This window comes from Arachis ipaensis, chromosome B8 (assembly GCF_059453495.1).
Source record: "Arachis ipaensis isolate K30076 ecotype BB chromosome B8, ASM5945349v1, whole genome shotgun sequence".
Classification (NCBI taxonomy): Eukaryota; Viridiplantae; Streptophyta; class Magnoliopsida; order Fabales; family Fabaceae; genus Arachis; species Arachis ipaensis.
Genome location: NC_142443.1, coordinates 129,223,281 through 129,245,069, shown reverse-complemented (window position 1 = coordinate 129,245,069; position 21,789 = coordinate 129,223,281). Strand labels below are relative to the sequence as shown.

The following is a 21,789-nucleotide window of genomic DNA, read 5'->3' as shown; positions in this document are numbered from 1 at the left end:
TATTTCTTTCATACTTTTAAACTTATTTATTCCTAAAATATTTTTAATCAAACTCTCTCTAAATAACAAAATTAAAATAATACAATATATGAATAATAATTACTAACTAAAACATACAAACAAGTAAATATAATACCAAACATATATATTTTTTTATTTTTTAATTATTATAGTGAGGATCTGCGGATCCGCGGATCGGATCCGATCCGATCCGATCAATTTGCGGATCGGATCGTATCCGCAATTTTCGGATCGGATGCAGATATTTACCGCAGATCTGCGGATACGATCCGATCCATGGACACCCCTACTCATGATCTTCAGAATCAAGGAACAATTGATGTCCAACAGATCTACTTAAATGACAATTTGGCAGATTTATTCACAAAGTTACTCCCAAAATCCTCCTTTGAAAGATTGATACATGAGATTGGGATGCGCCGATTTCGAGATATTAAATGATGTCGACAAGAAGGGGAGACTGTACTCTTTTTTCCTTGGTTAGGTTTTTTTCCATTGGATTTTTCTTGACAAGGTTTTTAATGAGACAGTCCCCATCACAAAGAATTTTGTATTCTTTTTCCTTCACTAAAGTTTTTTTTTCTATTTGGTTTTTCTTTAGTAAGGTTTTAACGAGACATAATCCTAAATGGACATCCAAGGGGAGTGTTGTGATAAGATTAGTGACGTAGATGCCTATTTATGATGGACGGTTCAGTATTCTCAAGAAATAGTACATTTAATAAGAATTTGATGTACGTATATAAATAGAGGCTTAAGTCTATGATAGTTACACACAATCAATAAAAACACCTTTCTCTCTCTTTATTCTCTACTAAATTACTAATAGTTTCTCTCTCTCTCTTTCTTTTGTTACTACTTATAAATATATGAATAATTTTTATTGAGATAATTAATACTAGAGTCTTCTATTTACACATCTTTATTTTATATTTAGTATATCTTTTATTTATTTTACAACACCAATCATGCTTTATTTTCATTATCAAATAGTCAAAATACCAAAGCAATCAGCTCTAAGTGTTGACTTGTTGCGACTTTCTCTCTTCCCGTCGCTGCCCCTGTCCGTTGCCGCCGTGTCCGCCTGCGTCGCCTTCGTCCTTCACCCTTCTTGCCGTCTCCGTCGTGTCACCTCTCGCCGTCTCTGTGGCGCCGCCATCGCAGAAAAAAAATGTTCAACGAGTTCAATTTTCTGTTTCTGATTTTGGTTCCATCATTTCTGCTGCTTCCTCTGTCACTGTCCGAGTTTGACTCCATAGGACCTCTGCTCCAGCGCTTGGACTTCAAAAGGGCGCCTCCATCTGTTCAAGAAGCTGCTGCTAAAGGTGTTTTGAGTAGATTGCTTCCTACTCATTTGTCCAGTTTCGAGTTCAAAATTGTGTCTAAGGTGATCTCTCTTTTCCCCTCGGAGTTTCCATGTCTTAATTTCAATGTTGGTTGAGTTTGTGAGTGGTAGTAATTTATTTATTTATTTTAGTGATCAGTGGTACGGTATCTTCTTGTTAAACCATCAATTGATATTTTGTTAAATCATAAATGTAAAAGTTGATACTAATTTCTTTATGCAGATTTTTCTTTTTTAATTTTAACTTTTTAGGTAAAGAAAAAAGGTTGCAATACTTTTAACATTTCTTTTAAAAGCTAGGTTATGTTCTTATTGAGAGCTGCATGAAGTGATATTCAAATTACTGCTGTTTATTGAAAGAGAAAGTGTAGATTATCAACAACTTTTTAGCCAACAATCTCATTTCACCTTCCCACAAGAGAGAGAGAGAGAGAGCAGAGAGCATAGAGCATAGAGCATACTTGTATAGTTGATTTTTTGGTTGTTCTTTATATCTGGCTAGATATTTGGCTATAAAACTGTTGGCCATACAGCATGACTCTTCTTAAAATTTAGAGGCTAATATAATCCAAAAGGTTAATGCTGACTTTAGTTCCTGTAGGTATATTCATGAGTCGTTTAACTTGACTTATGTTTACTACTTAGAGGGACATTTTGATTCATTGAAACTTACAGGGACCAAAAATGATTTACACATGTATCTACTCAACCAAAGTGAGCATTAACCCATAATTCTTAAATTTGAATAGAAGACTAACTTATCAATTTTTTTTTATTAGTGACACAGGAAGTAAAATTCTGTTTTAGATAACGGTAACGTTATAAATACTACTCTTGTGATTTTTGCTTATTAAAAGCAATGTTTTTATAAGATTACCAAACAATGCTGACCATGATGCTTTGAGAGTTTTGAAAGAGCTCAGTAGCTCTTTATAAAGGCATCTACCAAATCAAGCCTTTTACTACAGATTTATTGTTTAGAAGTTTCATTGTTGACAACATGGTACTTGTTTTTTACTCCATAGTTCATTAAATAAAGTGAGCTTTTATTTTATTTCATTTTTTTGTCGCCCCTTTTGGCCTTGTTTACCTGGAATTTTGTTTACATGTATCCTAAGATGTATACTTCTCTTTGCCTCCTGACCTTTTGTACAAAGATGTATTATAATTCAATCAGTCATTTATGTGAGAATTTTGTTTGAAGCAACAAGGACTAGATTTATTTATTTAGTTCCAATTTTCTAATGGATGTTTTCACTTAATATATGATATCCTTATACTAACCTTCAGAATTAGTTAGGATCTGCATCTACTCTTATATGATTTGATGTGAAATATGGTTTCCATAGTTTTCAGGATGCATGTGGTGGAGACAGTTGTTTTCTGATAAATAATTACAATCAGTTGAGACAGAGCGGGCCTGAGATAATGTATGTCAACTGAAATTTATGCTGACAATGCTTTCTTTTTCTTTACCTACAAGTTTACAGCTTGTCTTATTTCTTATTCTGTTATTTTTTATGCCTTAGATCTTTATTTCCTTTTAAAAAATGCTATTGAACTTCTTCACATTGTTGTTTGAAAATATTAAATTGGTCAAATTTCAGTATATAATCTGTATATAAAGTGTAATGAAAATTCTACCATTTGTAGTTCACTGATGGTGTGGTTAAATGTAGTTACAATTATATAAGATTCTGAAGTTTCCAGTTTTTCAATGTCATTAGTTGTCTGCTCTTGAATGAGATCAGGTGATCTATAGTAGGACAGAAATATAGAATGATAGGTGCCAAGAAGAGAAGGAAGTTCCATAATGTATTACTGAGATTTCATTTAACCTTATTTAATTTCACTATTACCCGCTTTGCTGGTTACTTGATCTCATGCTTTCTTTAGTATCCAAGTACATGCATGCCTCAGTGGCAGAATGGAACTCATCTGCTGTTGAAGATGTGATTTGGAAAATACATGACATCAGCTTAATTAGATCTCATTTTCTTTTTTACTTTTCAGGCAGAAAATTATTCTTATAACATTTTCCTTGAGTTACTGCTATTGTATTAGATTATGACACAAAGTATTGAATATTTTGATATGGTATGGGGCAAAGAAAGGTTTTTTTCCTACATTCTAACATTGTTAATGTGTATATTTCTCAGTATTAGAGGAACCACAGCTGTTGAGATTGCATCTGGCCTTCATTGGTATCTAAAGTATTGGTGTGGAGCTCACATCTCATGGGCAAAGACAGGTGGAATTCAGATAGCTTCAGTCCCAAAGCCAGGATCACTTCCCCTTTTGAAAGATGAGGGACTAATAGTTAAACGCCCAGTTCCATGGAACTATTACCAAAATGTTGTGACTTCAAGCTGTGAGTACTGAAATCAGCTTTCCATCGAATTACACATTTTCCTGAAACTTTTTGTACTGAGCCACTTATTGAGAATGTGAACCGACGTTAGTTCAGTCGATGGCTAGTGTGGATGGTTAAAACTTTGATCTCTGTCAAAATATAGATACTCTTTAGTCACTTATTCCAAAGAAGTTGAATTAATAAACATTTGTATGCATAACCTATACAAAGTCAGTTAGAAGGTACTAGTGTTCCTCTATCCCAAAATTTAAAAAAAAAAAAGCAGTAATTGATCTTCTAGGACTTTATAAAATTTATGAGAAGCAAATATTTTATTAATGGCTAGCGGTACGTAGTCCAATACAAATAAACACTTAAGTCCTATTGCCAAACGTAATACTATCGAGTTGAGTGAGTTTTCTCAAGTCATTCTGGTCAGGAAGTGTTGAACTTTGGGGTTCCTATCTTATCACATTCAAGGATCATAAGGTTACTGTTAGGAACAATGCATAGTTGCAGAACAAATACACAACCACTGGTTCCTTGTTCAAGGGTATACAATATCACATTCTTTGTGATTCCTTGTAGATTCGTATGTTTGGTGGGACTGGGAAAAGTGGGAAAAGGAGGTAGACTGGATGGCACTTCAGGGGGTGAACTTACCCTTGGCATTCACTGGGCAAGAAGCAATATGGCAAAAGGTTTTTAAGGTAAGGTGCGGTTTAAGACGAACCTTAGTCTAAGTAAAGATATTTCTCGTGTTGAGGGAATTACCTCTGAAAATCAGTGCACAGAAACAAGTTTTTCACTAGAAGATCATTACTTCAGTGATGGTGTTACTTCTTCAGAATGCAAAGTTTGTCATCATGTTTTTATTATTTTTGTTTCTTTCTATCAGCCATTCTTTCAAACTTACGCTGCTCGAAGTAAAGTGTGCATAATGTTTCTATTTGGATTATGTTAATAACTGTTCTGCATATTATTGGCTATGCTAGATATGTTTATACTTTGACAGATATAAGGCCTGGGTATTTCATTTTATGCCTTTTGATTAATGAATATTTGGTGGTTTAAATGGAGATATTTGGTGTCTTATTGCTTCCATAGGCAAAAATGTCAATGCACTCAAATCATTGGGTTTATAACCATTTATAAAATGCTAGAAGTTCCAAGTATTCACTTATTTGGATAAAGTCCTGTTAGCATTTTAGTGGTAGTCATCTAGCATAGTGACTATTTTAGACGGTCTTTCTTGATTGATATGTTAGAGAGATCTGGATGCATTGCTCAATTGTTATGCTTTTTCTCTTTATTTTAGAGGGGTAGCAATGGTGAAGTTTTTTTTGAAACAAACACAAGATATCTTCTTATCGGTTTCTCCTAGGCTTACTTTATGTCTACTCTAACCTAATGAAGACTTTTTCTTATACATTTTAAAGTAGTCTATAATCTACATGCTATATTTATACCACATTGGAATTATATGACATCATTCTGGGCATTTGCCAATGTTTAGATGCATGTGGCTCTGTGATGGGCTTGAAGATGACAACATGTTGTTTTAGCTACCAATGTTAGATGCACTTTTCATTCTTATTGATGTCATTTTATACTCATTAATTAAACATAATGTATTTTCTCTCTCCATAGTGATTTGACTAGTATTTTCATTTGTAGGATTTTAACATTAGTTCGGAAGATCTGAATAATTTCTTTGGTGGACCTGCTTTTCTTGCATGGGCTCGCATGGGAAATTTACATGGGTAGGTAAAGTAAATATTTAAACCCTATCGTTGATTTTTTGTGCTTATAAAGCCATGGAGATGGCATTGTTAGTTGGGTAATCATGTGGTCTGTGTACTTTTGTACTTCTGAAAGTCGAGGCACCCATGTTGGATAATTGATATAATGAGAATATTTTCTGATTATTTTATGAATAATCCTTTATTGTGATGGAATTTTGGTATTATCTCTTTTGCTTTTCACCTGTCTTCTTGATTTACAGCATGGAGGTGAGGGTACAGTTGCAACATTCTTAGTGTCTATGATGTGTAGTCATGGATTCACATTGCAATATGTTAAAATATATTCCGTACATAGTCCACATGGTGGTGGTGCTAGTAGTAATAATAACTTTTTTCATCCTTCTCTATCCATTTTTTCATGATACTAAGGGTGTATCTTTGGTACTATAGAGGCTTTTTGTTGCATTCACTGGTTATTTCAAATAAAAGGTAACTGTTATCATAGCATGTTCTCTGGTATAAAATGAGATCTATCATTTCACAGATGGGGTGGCCCTTTATCTCAAAATTGGCTAGATCATCAATTGGCCTTGCAGAAACAGATTATCACTCGAATGTTGGAGCTAGGCATGACCCCAGGTAAACTTGCATGATTATATAGATTTTATTTGAGTGTCATATTGTTTGATGTCGGTACCTATGTCAGTACCTGTATTTAATTCTCAAATTTGTATGCTACATTTCGTAAAACCAGTGCTGTCATGTAACATTTGATCTTTTATATTCTAGTGTTACCATCCTTCTCGGGGAATGCTCCAGCTTCTTTGACAAAGATATTCCCTTCAGCAAAAATAACTAGACTTGGTGACTGGTATTTCTCTTCCCTTTTATGGTGATACTTTTGTGTACCTAATGCATGACTTTTTATAACCAAGGTGAAAAATTCCCTATCAAGTGGCATATCTTAGATTTGTGCTCATATTCCAGTTTCAAACTTCTTTTGAGCTTTAGAGCTTTGTGCTTCCATGTATGTATCATTGATGTGTTTAATTACTGTTCTGTATAGGAACACTGTTGATGGGGATCCTCGTTGGTGCTGTACATATCTTCTTGATCCCTCAGATCCTCTATTTGTTGAAATTGGGGAAGCTTTTATCAGGAAACAAATCAAAGGTGATTCTCCAAATTCTGAGTTATATTTCATTCTTTTAATCCTCACTATCTTTGTCAATTTTGCATATTATCTAATTTCTGCTTTTTACAGAATATGGGGATGTAACAGACATCTATAACTGGTATGTTTATTTGTACTCCATATGTTATATTCTTTATTTTCCTGCTGACTTTTCCTTGCAAAGTGATGATATAGTCTAGCAGTATGTCGAACCATTTTTCTCGTGTGAGGATTTTCCATTTTATGAAACAGTCATATTTGAGTGAGCATGTTCACTTGTTGATATCTATTGGTTTGAGTCTTGTACATATGTTATTGTGATTTGATTGGAGTGGTTTTTTAAGCTTGATTACTATTAGTTCTGGCATACATATTGTATTTCTATTCTCATGAATCATATCTTCCAAAGGCCTTGTTTGTTAGATAGAGGGTCATAAATGATTTTATATCTAACCCACTATAGTCGTACTGCCCATTGAGCTTGAAGAATTATACTTGAGTCTAGTTTAGCATTTGCTCAAATTAACTTTTTCTCTATAGAAGGATGGACACGTCGTCTAAATTCTTGATCTTTTGGTTATAAGTACTTTGCTATTATGTCATAAACCAACTCTTTTAAAAGTTTAACTTGTTAGATAAAGGCACATAAATGATTTTATGTCTAACATATACCATTGACTGTAGTGACACATTTAATGAAAACTCCCCACCTACCGGTGATCCAGAATATATCTCAAATCTTGGAGCCTCTATATTTAAAGCAATGTCGAAAGGTGACAAGGATGCTGTGTGGCTTATGCAAGTATGTTTCAAATGACTCTGGATCTTTCCATCAGTTTTTACTCCTCCTATATCAAAATTATCTACAATATCTTCTCTAATTATAAGCATCTGAATCCCTATAGATAATCTTTTTGAAATGTATATTATGCATTAGTTTCTTGTAAGTATTTGTTGTCATCTTCTTATATTCTTTAGTCAAATTCACTCTGAGCCATGGATAGTCTCCTTGGTGTATAGTTTCCTCAATATTTTATTTATTTTTCACCCCCTTCTTTGTGTATTTTGTCCTATGTTTTCAAATGTAGAAAAATATGTTTCCAGTAACACCTTACTTCTATCATTGAGTTTGGTCTGCTGTGAATTCTTTTTCCTTGTTGCTTTTCATTGTTAGCGAGTTCCATTTACCTATTTCTTCTAGTATTTTGATGCCATTTGTAATGCATACTGATTTGTAGATGACAAATATCAATGAATCTGCAGGGTTGGCTCTTCTACTCTGACTCATCATTCTGGAAGCCACCTCAAATGAAAGTATGTAAAGTCAAAACAGGCTAAACATCATGTCTTTTTGAGGATTTGCATTTTTTATTTTTTGAATTTTATTATTATTGTTTATTTTCATTTTTCATCCACTGGTTAGACTATGAAACCACATAGAGATCCTCCCTTTTTTGTCAAAATGATTCTTTGAAAAAGAATTAGATAATGCCTTTTTTTCTTGCAGTTGACAACCTTAGCTTAATAAGCTTTCAAGGTTCTCATTTGTGTAGTCTCAAACAGATGGCTTTGTCTAGTTCTTAATGAATATATTAGCAGAATCAATATACCTCTTATCGTTGTGTTAGGATTTTGGCTTCATGGATTATATCAGTGCTATTATGGAAACTAGAGCCTTTTCTTATGTCAGGATTTTGGCTTCTAAGAAAGTCAGTTGCTAATGTTCATTTTTTTCCCTGTATGATCTATATGTATTGTAACAAGCTCCAGGGATTATTGTAGATTATCTACTTCCATGAATTTAGTCAGAGATTATTATGGATTTCTTAAATGATTTTTACTTCCTACAAGTTTGAAATAGTAATTGCTTCATATGTTTGACTGAATTCATGTTTTGTAGCCTATGACATTGCAATTTTTTCCTTTTTCCTTTCTTTTCTTTCTTTTTATTATTTTTTATTTATGTTTGTAGTTCTAACTGGGGTATATAGTATAATAGGGAAGGAAAGGTTGGGGAAATGGTTAGAAAGTTCTGGGCATGGACTGGACGAGAAGTTAGTGATCTGTCAACTGACCTGTGTTATCTTTTCTTTTCTTTCTCCTTTCGCTTAGCTTTTATTTTCTAGTTTAGCCTATAGGAGGTTTCTTGCAAGATATTCAATAAAATCAGATATTCAGTAGGAGTTTCCAATCACATACCAATGAAAAAGCTTGGATGTTCTGATTTTTGGTTTTGCCCATGATAATATCTTGTTCCTTCGATCATGGAATCGAATTCTTCTCTGTGCTCACGGATATTTTATTGTTTAGTTTCTTGAGCCGCTTTCATCTTTCTTGGCTTCCTTCCAGAACTAGAGCACCTCTATTCCCTTATGCTTCCTGAAGTCCTGATCACCACCTGACCTTAATGTTTAGATTGCACTGCTGCTCCAAGTCTGAAATTGTAGATCCCTTGTTCAGTTGTTTGTACATTATTAATGTTTATATTTGCTAAAGCAATTTGAAAAAGTGATTTTAGATATCTAATTGTGATAGTTCTGGAGTTGTATGAAGATCTCAGACAAAACAACAACAACAAAGTCCTGTCTCACTATCTCACTAGGTGGGGTCGGCTACATGGATCAAATGATGCCATTGAGTTTTATCATGTATCATGTCTACAGAGAGATTGTTTACATGTAGATCTCATTTGACCACCTCATGGATGGTCTTCTTCTGTCTTTCACCCCTTGTCCATCTTCCATCTCATCCACCCATCTGACTGGGTGCTTTGTTGGTCTTCTTCTCACATGTCCAAACCACCCGAGACGTAATTCTACCATCCACAATAGGTGCTACTTCAACTCTTTCTCTCTTATATCTTCGTTCCTTATTCTATCTAATCACGTATGACCACTTATCCATCTCATCATCTTTATCTCTGTCACACGTAACTTATGTTTGTGCTCTCCTTTAGTCGCCCAACACTCTGTACCATAAAACATAGACGGTCTGATAGCAGTGCGATATAATTTACCTTTAAGTTTTAAAGGTACTTTTTTGTCACATATAAAACTAGATGCGCTTCGCCATTTGGACCAACCTGTTTAGATCCTATGATTTACATCCTATTTAATCTCTCCATTATCCTGTATGATGTACCTAAGATATATAAAACTTTCAATTTTTTGTAGGTTGTTTTCTCCAATCTTCACCTTTGTATTAGGACTTTCCCCTCGGCGGCCGAACTTATATTCCATATATTCCGTCTTGCTATGACTTATGCGCATAGCATACACTTCTAGAGCTTCTCTCTATAAATCCAACTACTTATTTAGGCCTTCATTGACTCTCCCATAAGAACGATATCATCAGCAAAAAGCATGCACCATGACACAGGCTTTTGGATATGTTCTGTGAGTACTTCCAAGACTAATGTGAAAAAGGTATGGACTTAAGGATGATCCTTGGTGTAATCATATACCAATAGAAAATTTCTCTGTCACACCACATTGAGTCTTCACATTAGTTGTAACCCCATCATACATGTCTTTAATTGCACGAATATATGCGATCCTTGCTCTCTTCCTTTCCAAAACCTTTCCATAAGACCTCCCTTGGCACTCTATCGTACGCTTTTTCCAAATCAATAAACACCATATGTAAATATCTTTTATTACTATGATACCTTTCTATCATCCTTCTTAACAGGTATGTAGCTTCAGTGGTGGATCTGTCTGACATAAAACCAAATTGGTTCTTTGTTACTTGTGTCTCTTGTCTCAGCCTCCGTTCTATCACTCTTTCCCATAACTTCATAGTTTGGCTCATGAGCTTGATCCCTGATATAGTTTTCGCAACTCTGTATATCCCCCCTTATTCTTGTAGATAGGTACTAAGATGTTCTTTCTCGACTCATCTGGCATACCTTAAAACACTGAAATAAAATTCTTTAGCATTATGGGTCTTTGTTATGCAACTTTAGTCCTGCAATGGTGTATGAGCTAAAGCTAGTTCAGTTTAATGCAAATGCTGCTTCTTTGTATTGATGTTTTCTTTTAATATATATTTTTCCTTTCCGGACTATGCATGTCAATAATTGCAGGCACTTCTACAATCAGTTCCATCTGGGAAGATGATTGTTCTTGATCTGTTTGCTGATGTTAAACCAATATGGAAATCTTCCTTTCAGTTTTATGGTACTCCTTATATCTGGTAATTATCTTTTTGGTAGCTCATATTACTAGTTTTGAAAAACTTTGATATTGTCAATAGCAATTATTCTTTCTCACTCTTACTCTGCTTCAGGTGCATGCTACATAATTTTGGTGGTAATATTGAAATGTATGGTATTTTGGATGCAATTTCTTCGGGGCCTGTTGAGGCTCATATCAGTGCAAACTCAACAATGGTACCACAAATTTTCACATATTGCATATTGCCAATTATGATACATAAGTTAGAAGTTTTTATTTCTTAGAAGCCTACATCGCACCTGCTTCATTCAACTTTGATCATATGCGGCTGATGTTTTATCTATTCTTCGTTTTGTTGGAAAATAAGTATTGATAGCATTAAATTAAAGATAATTATTTAGTAAATTTTTTAATTTATAGCTTCTGCATTCTAGTTTTTAAACTTATGCAGCTAAATTTTTTGTAGGTTGGTGTTGGTATGTGCATGGAAGGAATAGAGCAGAATCCTGTTGTTTACGAACTAATGTCTGAAATGGCATTTCGGGAGAAAAAAGTGCAAGTTCCGGTAATGTTGTTCAAAAGCGTATTGCTTATACAATTATTGACACTTGTTTTTACTTGTTTGTTTTAACGTTCTTCTCATCTAATTTTTAATTCTGGTGTTAAGCTTAATTTTAAATTCAAATTTCACAAATCTAACTTCTCATTTAAATTTTCCCTTGATTCTCCCATAGTTGATCTTTTGATAATCCACTTGAAACTTTTTCAACCCTCTTTATTTTACAAGTAGAATTTTCACATATATATATTGAAGCATCTTACGAATAACAAGTGTTGCACAAAACATATATCAAGAATGCTCTAATATTTCAAAAGAGGCTTAGAAAGTAGTTAATATTGATAGCTTAAAATGTACGAGTTGTAAGTAGATCTTAATATGCATGCAATGACCATGTGCAACAAATTAAGAATTCAGTTCTATTCTTGTAAGGGTTTATGTTTAATAATATCTCAATTAATATTGCATTATAGGGACATTATGCCCTCTATATCACGTGATTAGAATATCATATTGTCATGTCAGGGTATAGCGCTCTTTAAATTATGTATTAGAAGTGCCACGATACTTATAAATATGACCATGATATCCTTTATAAGTGTTTGACTATCCTCACCAATTGAGCTAGCTTTTGGTATTGGAGCCTGTCCTATGTTTGTTAGTTGGCCCTCTGTATATGTCCGGTAATCAGGTAAGAGGGTATTATAAAAGTCTCACATTTATTGGGGATATGACCATGATAGTCTTTATAAGTGCTTGCCAATCCTCACATCTTGAGCTAGTTTTTCGGATTGAGTTAGGCCTACTCAACTCTAATATCATGAAATGTGGTAAGTATTGTAAGTGCTAGTCTGTCTAAAAACTTGTTAAGGGGATTCATACCTCTAATGAAGAATAAATTACCATTTGTACCCATAAAAAAATACAGATGCTGACAAATGTACCTACATAAAAAACGTTATATAAACTAGATTTATTCCTCTAATGAATATAAACTAGATTAAGACGCGATGCGCGGAGAACTAAATTAATTATATTATATAGTATAAATTAAAATGTTATATATATTGCTTAGGGATATATTAGATCATATGTAAATTAATATTAAACTTAGAAGTTAATTTGTAAAAAATATTGTTCATTATATTTATTTAATTTGGCAATTTATATATGATTTAATAATATTATTATTCAACAAAAAAGAAATACAAAGAAAAAATATACCGTTTTAATATAGATAATAATTGTGCTTAATCATTACTTTGTAATTCAAATGAATATGGATTAAATTTAATTGATTAAGAAGTTTAAAATTTTGTTTAGTAGCATATCAAAATTAATTTAAATTTTATAACGGTTCATGATAAATGACAATTTAAAATTAAAAAATACATTCAAAATTTAATAATTATAAAAAATAAAATTATACATAAATTAGACTATAAGTAATAAAAACATTGAAGTTTATTCACTATAATTATTTTTTATTTTTATTTTTTAAATAGTTACTTTTGTTAGGTTATATTTAAATACTATGGTACAATAATGAAACTATTAGATAAAATACAAATATGAATATTATTAATGTTTTGATAATTAAAAACGAACGTTCAATTTTCTAATTTTATTTTTCATGAATCATGACAACATGTGTTTTCAACAATATTATTACAACTAAATGATATTTAAAAAATGTAAATTGTTGAAAAAAAAAAGGGATATATATACGATTTAGACACTATATAACTCATGAATACAATTACACAAAGAAATAGAAAAATTAATGAATGCAATCACACAATACGTTTAGCAAATTAAAAAAAAACTATGGTCATCAACCAAATTCTAGTTGTGCAAAAAATTAGCAAGAATGGAGAGGGAGAAAGAGAAAGAAGTATGAAATTATGTTAGAGGAGATAAAGAAAATGTGTAAAGTGAATATTGATTTATATAGTAAATATTATTAATGTTTTGATAATTAAAAACGAGATTTAATTTTCTAATTTTAATTTTAATGAATTATGACAACATGTATTTTCAACAATATTATTACAACTAAATGATTTTAAAAAAATGTAAATTGTTGAAAGGAAAAAGAAGTGATATATAAGCGACAAAGACACTATATAACTCATGAATACAATTAAACAAAGAAATAGAAAAATTAATGAATACAATCACAAAATTACTTAATACATACGTTTAGCAAATTAAAAAGATAAAAATAAAATCTATGGTCATTAACCAAATTCCAGTTGTGCAAAAAATTAGTAAGAATGGAGAGGGAGAAGGAGAAAGAGAAAGAGATATGAGATTATGTGAGATGAGATAAAGAAAATATGTGAAGTGAATATTGATTTATATAGTAAATATAAGAATGGGTATGAAAGGAGAAGAGAAGAAATTAGATTTTAATTAGATTTATACCTATTTAAAAGAATTAACATTAACATTGAAAGCAATAGTGTAATAACCTACATAAAAATAAAGGGTAAGAGAATATGAAAAGTTAAGGTTAAAGAAGAATCTTTTAACATTATATAAAAATAGGTTATTATAAGGAGATAAAAATACAATGAGAATCCTATAGCATAATGCAAAGATAGAAGATTGTGCTCTAGTTGTGTGAATTAGCCACTTAAGCTGAGGTGGCACAATAGTAAAAAGCTAACAATGCATCTAGAGACTACCTTGAGCTCTAGATAGATTCGTTATACATGACCTAGTTCATTATGGTTGAATGACATGTTCAGAAGAAAAGAGAAGAGAAAGTGAAACAACCTTGCGTATAGAAAAATAGTAAATGGATTCTAAGAAATTGGGTTATCCCTACACCAAAGCAAAGCTAACAAAAGAAAATTTAATCTAAAAAACATTGCTTTCCAATCTCTCGATAAGTTTGAGAAGGAAAATTCCTGGAAAATATTATGAACTTTACACCAAATAGATTCTAGGAGTCTAATAAAACATGCTTGTTAGAGAATCTGCTTTGAAAATACATGGATTTCGCTCCAACCAAATAGTCCAAAAAGTGAAAGAAGGAATTCAGCTAAAACTACCAGAGGAGTCAAGAAATCACAAAAGGTCTAAGAGCATATAGTAGTCAAAGAGAAATCATCAGGAGGTTAAGAGCATCAAGAACTGAGTGGCTTTCCTATCCTTAAGGTTACAAAGAAGGTGAAGATTCCAAGATGGAGAAGAACCCTGTGCAATACAAAAGGATTGAATAGGAGAATTATTCAAGGAAGGTAAGTGGTATAGACTAGGAAAAGCTAGGTCAAATGAAGTATCTCCTATCTAGTAGTCTTATTAAAAGTTAAAACGAGACCTTCACCTACCTTCGAAGAAATCAATGGTTGAAAGTACTACAACCTTGAGATATTAATCACAGGGCAGCTACACATTCCTTTGGCAAGCACCTCCATGACATGATAGCTACACATTCTAATTTCTGATGGCACATGTACATGCATAATTTTAATTCCTGAAACCAAGATTTCAACTCCATTTTCAATGCATGATTCAGTACTCTGAAGAGAGTACTTTTTGTTAACATCTGACGTTCATGCATTTCATGATCAGTCCTTTCTTTCCTCCTCCTATTTTCCTGTGGGTGTGAATCAGACTACAATATGATAGTAAAGTTGTGTATCTAGAATCTTTGATATCATCAAAACCTCGATCCAATGGGTTGTACTTTATTTTATTTATTTATTTATTTTTTTGCAGGAATGGATCAAGAGTTATTCCCATAGGCGATATGGTAAAGCAGTTCATCAAGTTGAGGAGGCCTGGGAGATACTGTATCACACAATTTACAATTGTACCGATGGAATTGCTGTATGTATTTTGATACATTGAATTCGTTGGATATTTATGATAATATATTTTACGCCATACTAGTTTCTGTGTGGCTTTTCTTTTTTCAATTTAAATAGGGATCTTTATACCTAAACAACCACACCGAGTGAGAGTCACTCTTCTTTCTCTATTACTTAGTCTTTTAACAGAGTGGACAGGAACTCTGGACACTAGGAGTATGTATTGTTTTCATTTGATAGGTATGATGACAATACACTATCCTTATTTAGAATTATTGGTCATCCTAAATAAGCAATTAAATCATGAAATACAGGGAGATGAGACGTTATTTTAACAGATTGTGTACAATAAGGTATTTTAAGACATGATTAGGATAATATCAGAACCTCAAAAACTTACTAAGATTTAAATTTGGCACTAATAAACTTTTATGCTTAACTATACCAAAATATAAAGTCAACTCCTTGAAACTTGGCTGGTAATATAAATCAAGCATGATGTTGATTTTGACTAAAGAGTTGGGTTGATTGGTTGAATGTTGCAAAAGAAGAAGAGATTCCACTAAAATGATTGACAGTGACAACAAGGTTTGAACAATGCCATGGTGTCTTGAAAATCATGTCCATGTTTAAACTATTGGAATTCAAATCTCTGTTAATGGTTTTACCTATATTTTTTCTATATCTCTATATATTGGACTACCTCCATTTCATTAACTCTCATTACTGGTTTTATGATCTTGTCCTTGATCATATATGATTTCGGCTGATTATTAGTAAATTTTGGTCTAGTTGCTTTGCAAGATCTATTGTTGATATAATTGTTGAAACCTGGGTACTGATTTGGAAAACTTTGTGAATTACCAATCACCGCAGGACCATAACCATGATTTTATTGTAATGTTTCCTGATTGGGACCCATCAACAAATTTTGGATCCAGTGTGGCGAACGATCAGAAGAAAATTTACTTCTTGCCACCTGGAAATAGAAGATACTTGTCCCAGGAAACAAACTCCGATATGCCACAGGCACATTTGTGGTATCGTCCCAATGATGTAATCAAGGCATTGCAACTATTCGTTGCTGGTGGAAAGGATCTTGCTGGAAGTCTCACATATAGGTAACCTGTTGAGTTTGGTATATCCAAAATTTTTTTCCTGTATCACTCACTTTCCATTTCCATAGAGCATACTATTCTTCTTAAATTGTTCTTTCACTTGGTTTTGGGTTAGCCCAATGGTGCTCTTCCAAGTCGATCCTTATACGGACATGTTAGATAATAGCAAATGGACAGTGTACCGAATTGATTAGGGGGAAAAAATTGTTAATCAAAAGTGCCATTTTCTTTTTGACAGGTATGACCTGGTTGACTTAACACGTCAGGTATTGTCGAAGTTGGCAAATGAAGAATACATCAAGGCGGTTACTTCTTTTCAGAAGAAGGATATTGATGCCTTGCACTTTCATAGCAATAAGTTCCTTCAATTGATTAAGGATATTGAAATATTGCTGGCATCCGATGACAACTTTCTTCTTGGAACATGGCTTGAGAGTGCTAAGAAACTTGCAAGTAATCCAAGTGAGAAGAAGCAGGTAACTAGTTAACTATATATATATATATATTGCTCACAGCATGATCTGTGATCCGATATTGCTGCTGCTAACAAACATATGCATATTAACAGAATTAATATTACTTGTAATATGATTAATTATTTATGGCAACTAATAAGTGGTATATATTTTTAGGGTAAAAGTTATTGAAAAATAGTTTTTCACATTTTCAATACGTTGGATACATAAAAAATTTAGAAAATTTTTATTATTATACTCTTATAGCTAAATCCATATTTTTAATATGTTTTATCTATGATGCATAGACACTGACATGGACACGGGACACGACACGACACGGGACACGTCGACACGCGAATTTTAAAATCTTACATGACACGGGGACACGCATTCATATAAAATATAAAGTATTTTTTAGATAAATCGTAATGATATTTTGATATTTTATTGATATTAAAATATAAATTAAAATTTTTAATTATTTTTAATGTCTTATTTTAATTATATCAAGTATTTAAAATATTTTTTTGTTTTAATAAATAATAATATATACTATATCTAAATTTATTTTAAAAATATATGTTAAGAATAAAACAGGACACGCTGACACGTGATGGTATTTAGGTGTGTCTAGGTGTGTCGGGAGAAGAATTTTTTATTAAGACACGGTCGGACACAGCAGACACGCGTGTCGGACGAGTGTCGGTGAGTGTCGTGTCCAAATTGTGTCCGACACGCGGACACGACAACTCAACGAAGTGTCCGTGCTTCATAGTGTTTTATGCATGTATAACTCATCTTTCTTTTCTTCTCTGCATATAGTTTATTGTTTTACAGTAATGGTATCTTTGGCCGTTGAAACAAATTTATAATATATCATATGCCTTTATAATTCATCGTTTATACGGTTATGTGATAATTGTATCCTTGGGCCAGTGGGATGAAATTGATATGAAACCTGTCATGTGGTTCGCAAAATGTTTTTACATTCTTAGAGATTTTATATTAGAAATGTCATATTCAAATGTTTTTCCAAGGTAAAATTCCCAGAAATTTGAAAACATTCAGGCGAGTCACACGTCAATGGAACCTACAAATACACCATAATTAGATGATTTAATGCCATTTTTACCTTTATATGGCCAGTATGAATGGAATGCTAGGACACAAGTGACCATGTGGTATGATACGAATGAAACTACACAGAGCAAGCTCCATGATTATGGTAAAATACGTTAATAAACTTTGATTTTTTTTTATCTTTTTTGGTGTCTTATTTAACTTTGATATGCCTATTTCATATCAAATTTTGCTATACAATAGCAATTGTGTTGAAGTTTTCTGTTTTACCATGCTTCTTGATCAGCTAACAAATTTTGGAGTGGTCTCTTTGAAAGCTACTATCTCCCACGAGCTTCAACCTATTTCAGCTATTTGTCTGAAAGCTTGAGGAGGAATGAGAAGTTCAAGTTGATTGAGTGGCGAAAACAATGGATTTTGCAGTCAAACAAGTGGCAAGAAGGCAATGAGCTCTACCCAGTAAAGGCCAACGGAAATTCTCTTGCCATCTCCCAAGCTCTCTATGAAAAGTATTTTGCAAAATAATTTGGTTGACAAACCCTAAGATTTGATGTCAGAAATGCAGAGAATAATAAGTAATATACATTATTGCTTTTTATTTATACTCAAGTAATATACGTTATTGCTTTTTATTTATTTTTGTTCTATGAAGGCTTGTTGCTTTTCAGCTGAACTATCTCTAATCATTTGATACTACCCTTGTATTTTTCTTTCTCTTTCTTTTTGATGGTTAAGAAATGTTTAATTCTAAGAAATGAGAAGTTACATAATCACAAAGACTTCAAATGAAAAATAACACACAAGGCAAGAAACAGAAGAAAGAAGCATCCAAAGCAGGAAGGCATATCAAATAAATCTCATCATTCATCACAATCATAATTATCTTTATCATACATGTGATTATTGCATTTTTATTCTCCATTCACCGGGTGATAGTAATTTAAATAAAAAAATAAGTCTTTGATCTTTTATGTCGGTACAAATAAGTTTAATATCTTTGTTACTTTGTCTCTCAAATAACAACCGGAAGCCATTGACGAGATTCTTAGAATGATGATTTGTCCGTTAGATGCCAAGCTGGAGGTGCAAAATAGTAGTTAGACAAGTTAGTCCTCCACCCTCACAAAAATGACATATTTAGTGTTTGTTTTGAGATACTAAGACAGAGACTGAGAGACTGAAATTCAATATCATGTTTGTTAGTTCAGAGGTTGGTACTAAAATTTCTATCTCTGTCTCTAAAATTTCAATATTTCAGTACCTCTAAAAAGTAGAGATACATGGGACTAAAATTTTTAGAGATGGAGATTGAAATTTTAATAACATTTTATATCTAAAATATCTTCATTTCAATTAATTAATTTTAATTTTACCTTTTGTACAAATTAAATTAGAGTTTCATTCTTATTTCAATTTCTGTCTTCTACTTTATAGCAAACAGAATAATGAGATTTATTTCAATCTCTGTCTCTTAGTCTCTGTCTCTCAGTCAGTCTTTCCGTCTCTATCTCTCCACCAAATGCTACCTTAAAGTTAGCAGTCCTAGTTCTTAAAAGAAGATGAAGCTATACCAAGAAGCTCATGTTGTTTGCAGATTTGTGTACGCTCCAAACATGGCTAGTGATGAAAGCTCTTCAAGCACTACATAGATTCGGAATTATTGGAATAAATTTTTACAATAGTCCCGAAATTTATGCAATTATTCAAAATGATCCTCAAGATCTAAATTTCCCTATAATGGTCCCTCATATAGAGCTCTGGACACCATAATGGCCCCTAAATAATTTCTAGTGCTGAGTCAGTTGTTGGAATGCTGATGTGGCTATATTTTGCCACGCTAGATAGTCCCGACGGTTAGGTGATAAAGAGAATTTATCGTTGATCTAAATTTTCACAAAATAGAATTCCGTCGTTGAAAGTATAGTCTAGACCAACAATTAATTCCCAAATCAAATGTTAAATTCAAATCAAAACAAATAAACCGAGAGTCTTTCAACCTCGAGTCGTTCTCCCTAGGACGCAATTGAAGTGTTGCTCTTTCGGTTGTTAGGGGGACAAAAGGGGTTTTGTAATCAAAGAACTAAATATTAAAAGAACTAAGAAATTAAATAACCAAGAAATGATCAAAATTAAAAGTAATGCAAGCAACAAGGAATAAGATCAAAACTAGTGAAAATGCTATAAATGCAATAAAAGGGGCTTGGCTTGGGAATGAAGATCCAAGGAATCCTATCATCGCCATAACCACAACTATGGTAATTATGATGAGTCAATCTCGTCTAGTCAACCCCAACCATCGAGGAGTAAGTCAAGCAAGTATAATTGACCTTAATCCATAAGTCCTAACCAGCTTACCAAACTAGTTGATAAAAGGCTAGCGTTAATGGAAACAAGAGTCAACTAACTACCCAAGAATTACCACTAAGGCTGCGTTTGTTTACAGAGACAGGACACTGGGACAGGGACACAAAGACACAAAATCGTATTTGACAGAGAAGACATGGACAGAAATAATGTGTCCAGAGACACAAAATTAGTGTATTTTGTGTCCATCCTGACAGGAAGAACACGGAGACACTAACAAGGGACACAACTTATTTTTCATTTTTTCTTTCATTATTCTTGTTATTTTTTTCTAATTATATTTTTTATTATTATATTTTTCATCTCAAATTTTTTGAATGAAAAAAAATGAGAATAAATTGGATTTTCATAATTTGTTCTAGTTTATCACCAAACAGAATATAAGAACACAAAATTTTGTGTCTCTGTCCATCAGTGTCTTGTCCTATCCTGTTCTCAGTGTCTTGTCCTGTCCTGTTCTCAGAAACAAACGCAGCCTAAATGTCGGACATTATGACTCTAGTATCCTAGGAACTCAAACCACAAGCCAAGGTGGGAAGATCTACTCAAAATTCATAATTGGCATTTTCACAAACACCTTGTGTGCATAAAAATAAAACATAAAAAATTGCAAGAGAAATGAGAAGCAATAACCAACTATGCACAAAATCAACAATAAACATCCAATCAAGCATAAAGAAAGCATAAAACATTAAATTCATCTATCAAAATTCCAAGGTACCAAAATTGCAATTATAAACAAGTAACTTGAATCAAGGCAAATGAAAGTAAATGTGCTATAATTAAAGAGGAAATTGAGAGTACTTACAATAAAGATGAGCAAAATCAAAGATCAAAGCTTCTATAAAATGCTACAATTGAGATTGATAAACCCTAATTAAAACCCTAAGAGAGCATTTTCTACTCTACTCCTACTCCTACTCCTAATGCATTCTATACCTAATCTAACCTAATGGAAGCCTCTCATTCATATGTGTTGAATTCCCCTTATATAGCACTCCAAAATCAGCATCCAAGCCTTCTAAAATGGGCCAAAAGGCCTCAGAAAACGCACAGCACGCGTTTCATTAATAAAATCACATGCAGGGACCTGTGCGGACGCGTCGCACACTTGGCTGAATGTTGACCTGTGCGTACGCACAGGTGTTCGTGCGCACGCACACTTCGTTGTGTGTGCTTTTCATTGTTTTCTTTATGTTTTCTCTCTTGTACATGCTTTCTTCCACTTTTGGCTATTCATTCTTGCCGCCAAGGCCTGAAATCACTCAGCAAGTATGTCATGGCATCAAATGGAATAAAAGTGGAATTAAATTGCTCATTTCAAGCACAAAATTGCATATTTTCACATTTAGGTTTAATTTAGGGGCAAAACACAAAAGTATGCTATTTTGGTGCTTAAGTGTAAGTTCATGTGCTAGAATCCATCCAAATTAAGTCAAAATATATCATCAAACACGGACTCATCACTAGGCATGTGTTTCATCTCCTTCGTTTCTTTTTTTTTTTTTTCTTATTCTCCATCTCTTTAGTTCAGGTACTCACCCTTGTACTAGTTGCTCTTTTAAGCTGCTTCATA

General features: G+C 32.9%; 2 protein-coding genes across 10 annotated transcripts in view; one reads left to right on the top strand and one right to left on the bottom strand.

The window, feature by feature from the left end:
- CPSF73-II (cleavage and polyadenylation specificity factor 73 kDa subunit-II) overlaps window positions 1-1,439 on the bottom strand; it is a 67,020-nt gene extending 65,581 nt beyond the window's left edge. For 5 of the 9 annotated variants that reach the window (XM_088496413.1, XM_088496410.1, XM_088496406.1 and 2 more), the window contains exon 1: window positions 1,024-1,416. The gene's annotated coding sequence lies outside the window, so the exon portion shown is untranslated. Of the gene's footprint in view, window positions 1-984 lie in introns of all 9 variants that reach the window. The other 4 variants (XM_088496405.1, XM_088496408.1, XM_088496412.1 and 1 more) reach the window with 4 other exon arrangements.
- On the top strand, window positions 1,152-18,616 carry CYL1 (alpha-N-acetylglucosaminidase family / NAGLU family). Its single transcript, XM_016314962.3, has 19 exons — window positions 1,152-1,408; window positions 2,723-2,796; window positions 3,526-3,737; window positions 4,308-4,429; window positions 5,397-5,482; window positions 6,009-6,103; window positions 6,254-6,335; window positions 6,531-6,637; window positions 6,729-6,759; window positions 7,323-7,440; window positions 7,902-7,952; window positions 10,723-10,832; window positions 10,926-11,028; window positions 11,280-11,378; window positions 15,102-15,212; window positions 16,070-16,314; window positions 16,550-16,787; window positions 17,916-17,994; window positions 18,136-18,616. The coding sequence occupies exons 1-19, from the start codon at window positions 1,193-1,195 to the stop codon at window positions 18,372-18,374; spliced, it is 2,418 nt and encodes an 805-aa protein (XP_016170448.1). The 5' UTR covers window positions 1,152-1,192; the 3' UTR covers window positions 18,375-18,616.
- The last annotated feature ends 3,173 nt before the right edge of the window (window positions 18,617-21,789 follow it).

Bases quoted from the DNA above. Each gene is read 5' to 3' on its own strand.
- CYL1 (XM_016314962.3), top strand. From the start codon at position 1,193: ATGTTCAACGAGTTCAATTTTCTGTTTCTGATTTTGGTTCCATCATTT. The intron at 6,760-7,322 runs GTATGTTTATTT...CATTGACTGTAG, and splicing joins GTAACAGACATCTATAACTG to TGACACATTTAATGAAAACT. The intron at 11,029-11,279 runs GTACCACAAATT...AATTTTTTGTAG, and splicing joins TCAGTGCAAACTCAACAATG to GTTGGTGTTGGTATGTGCAT.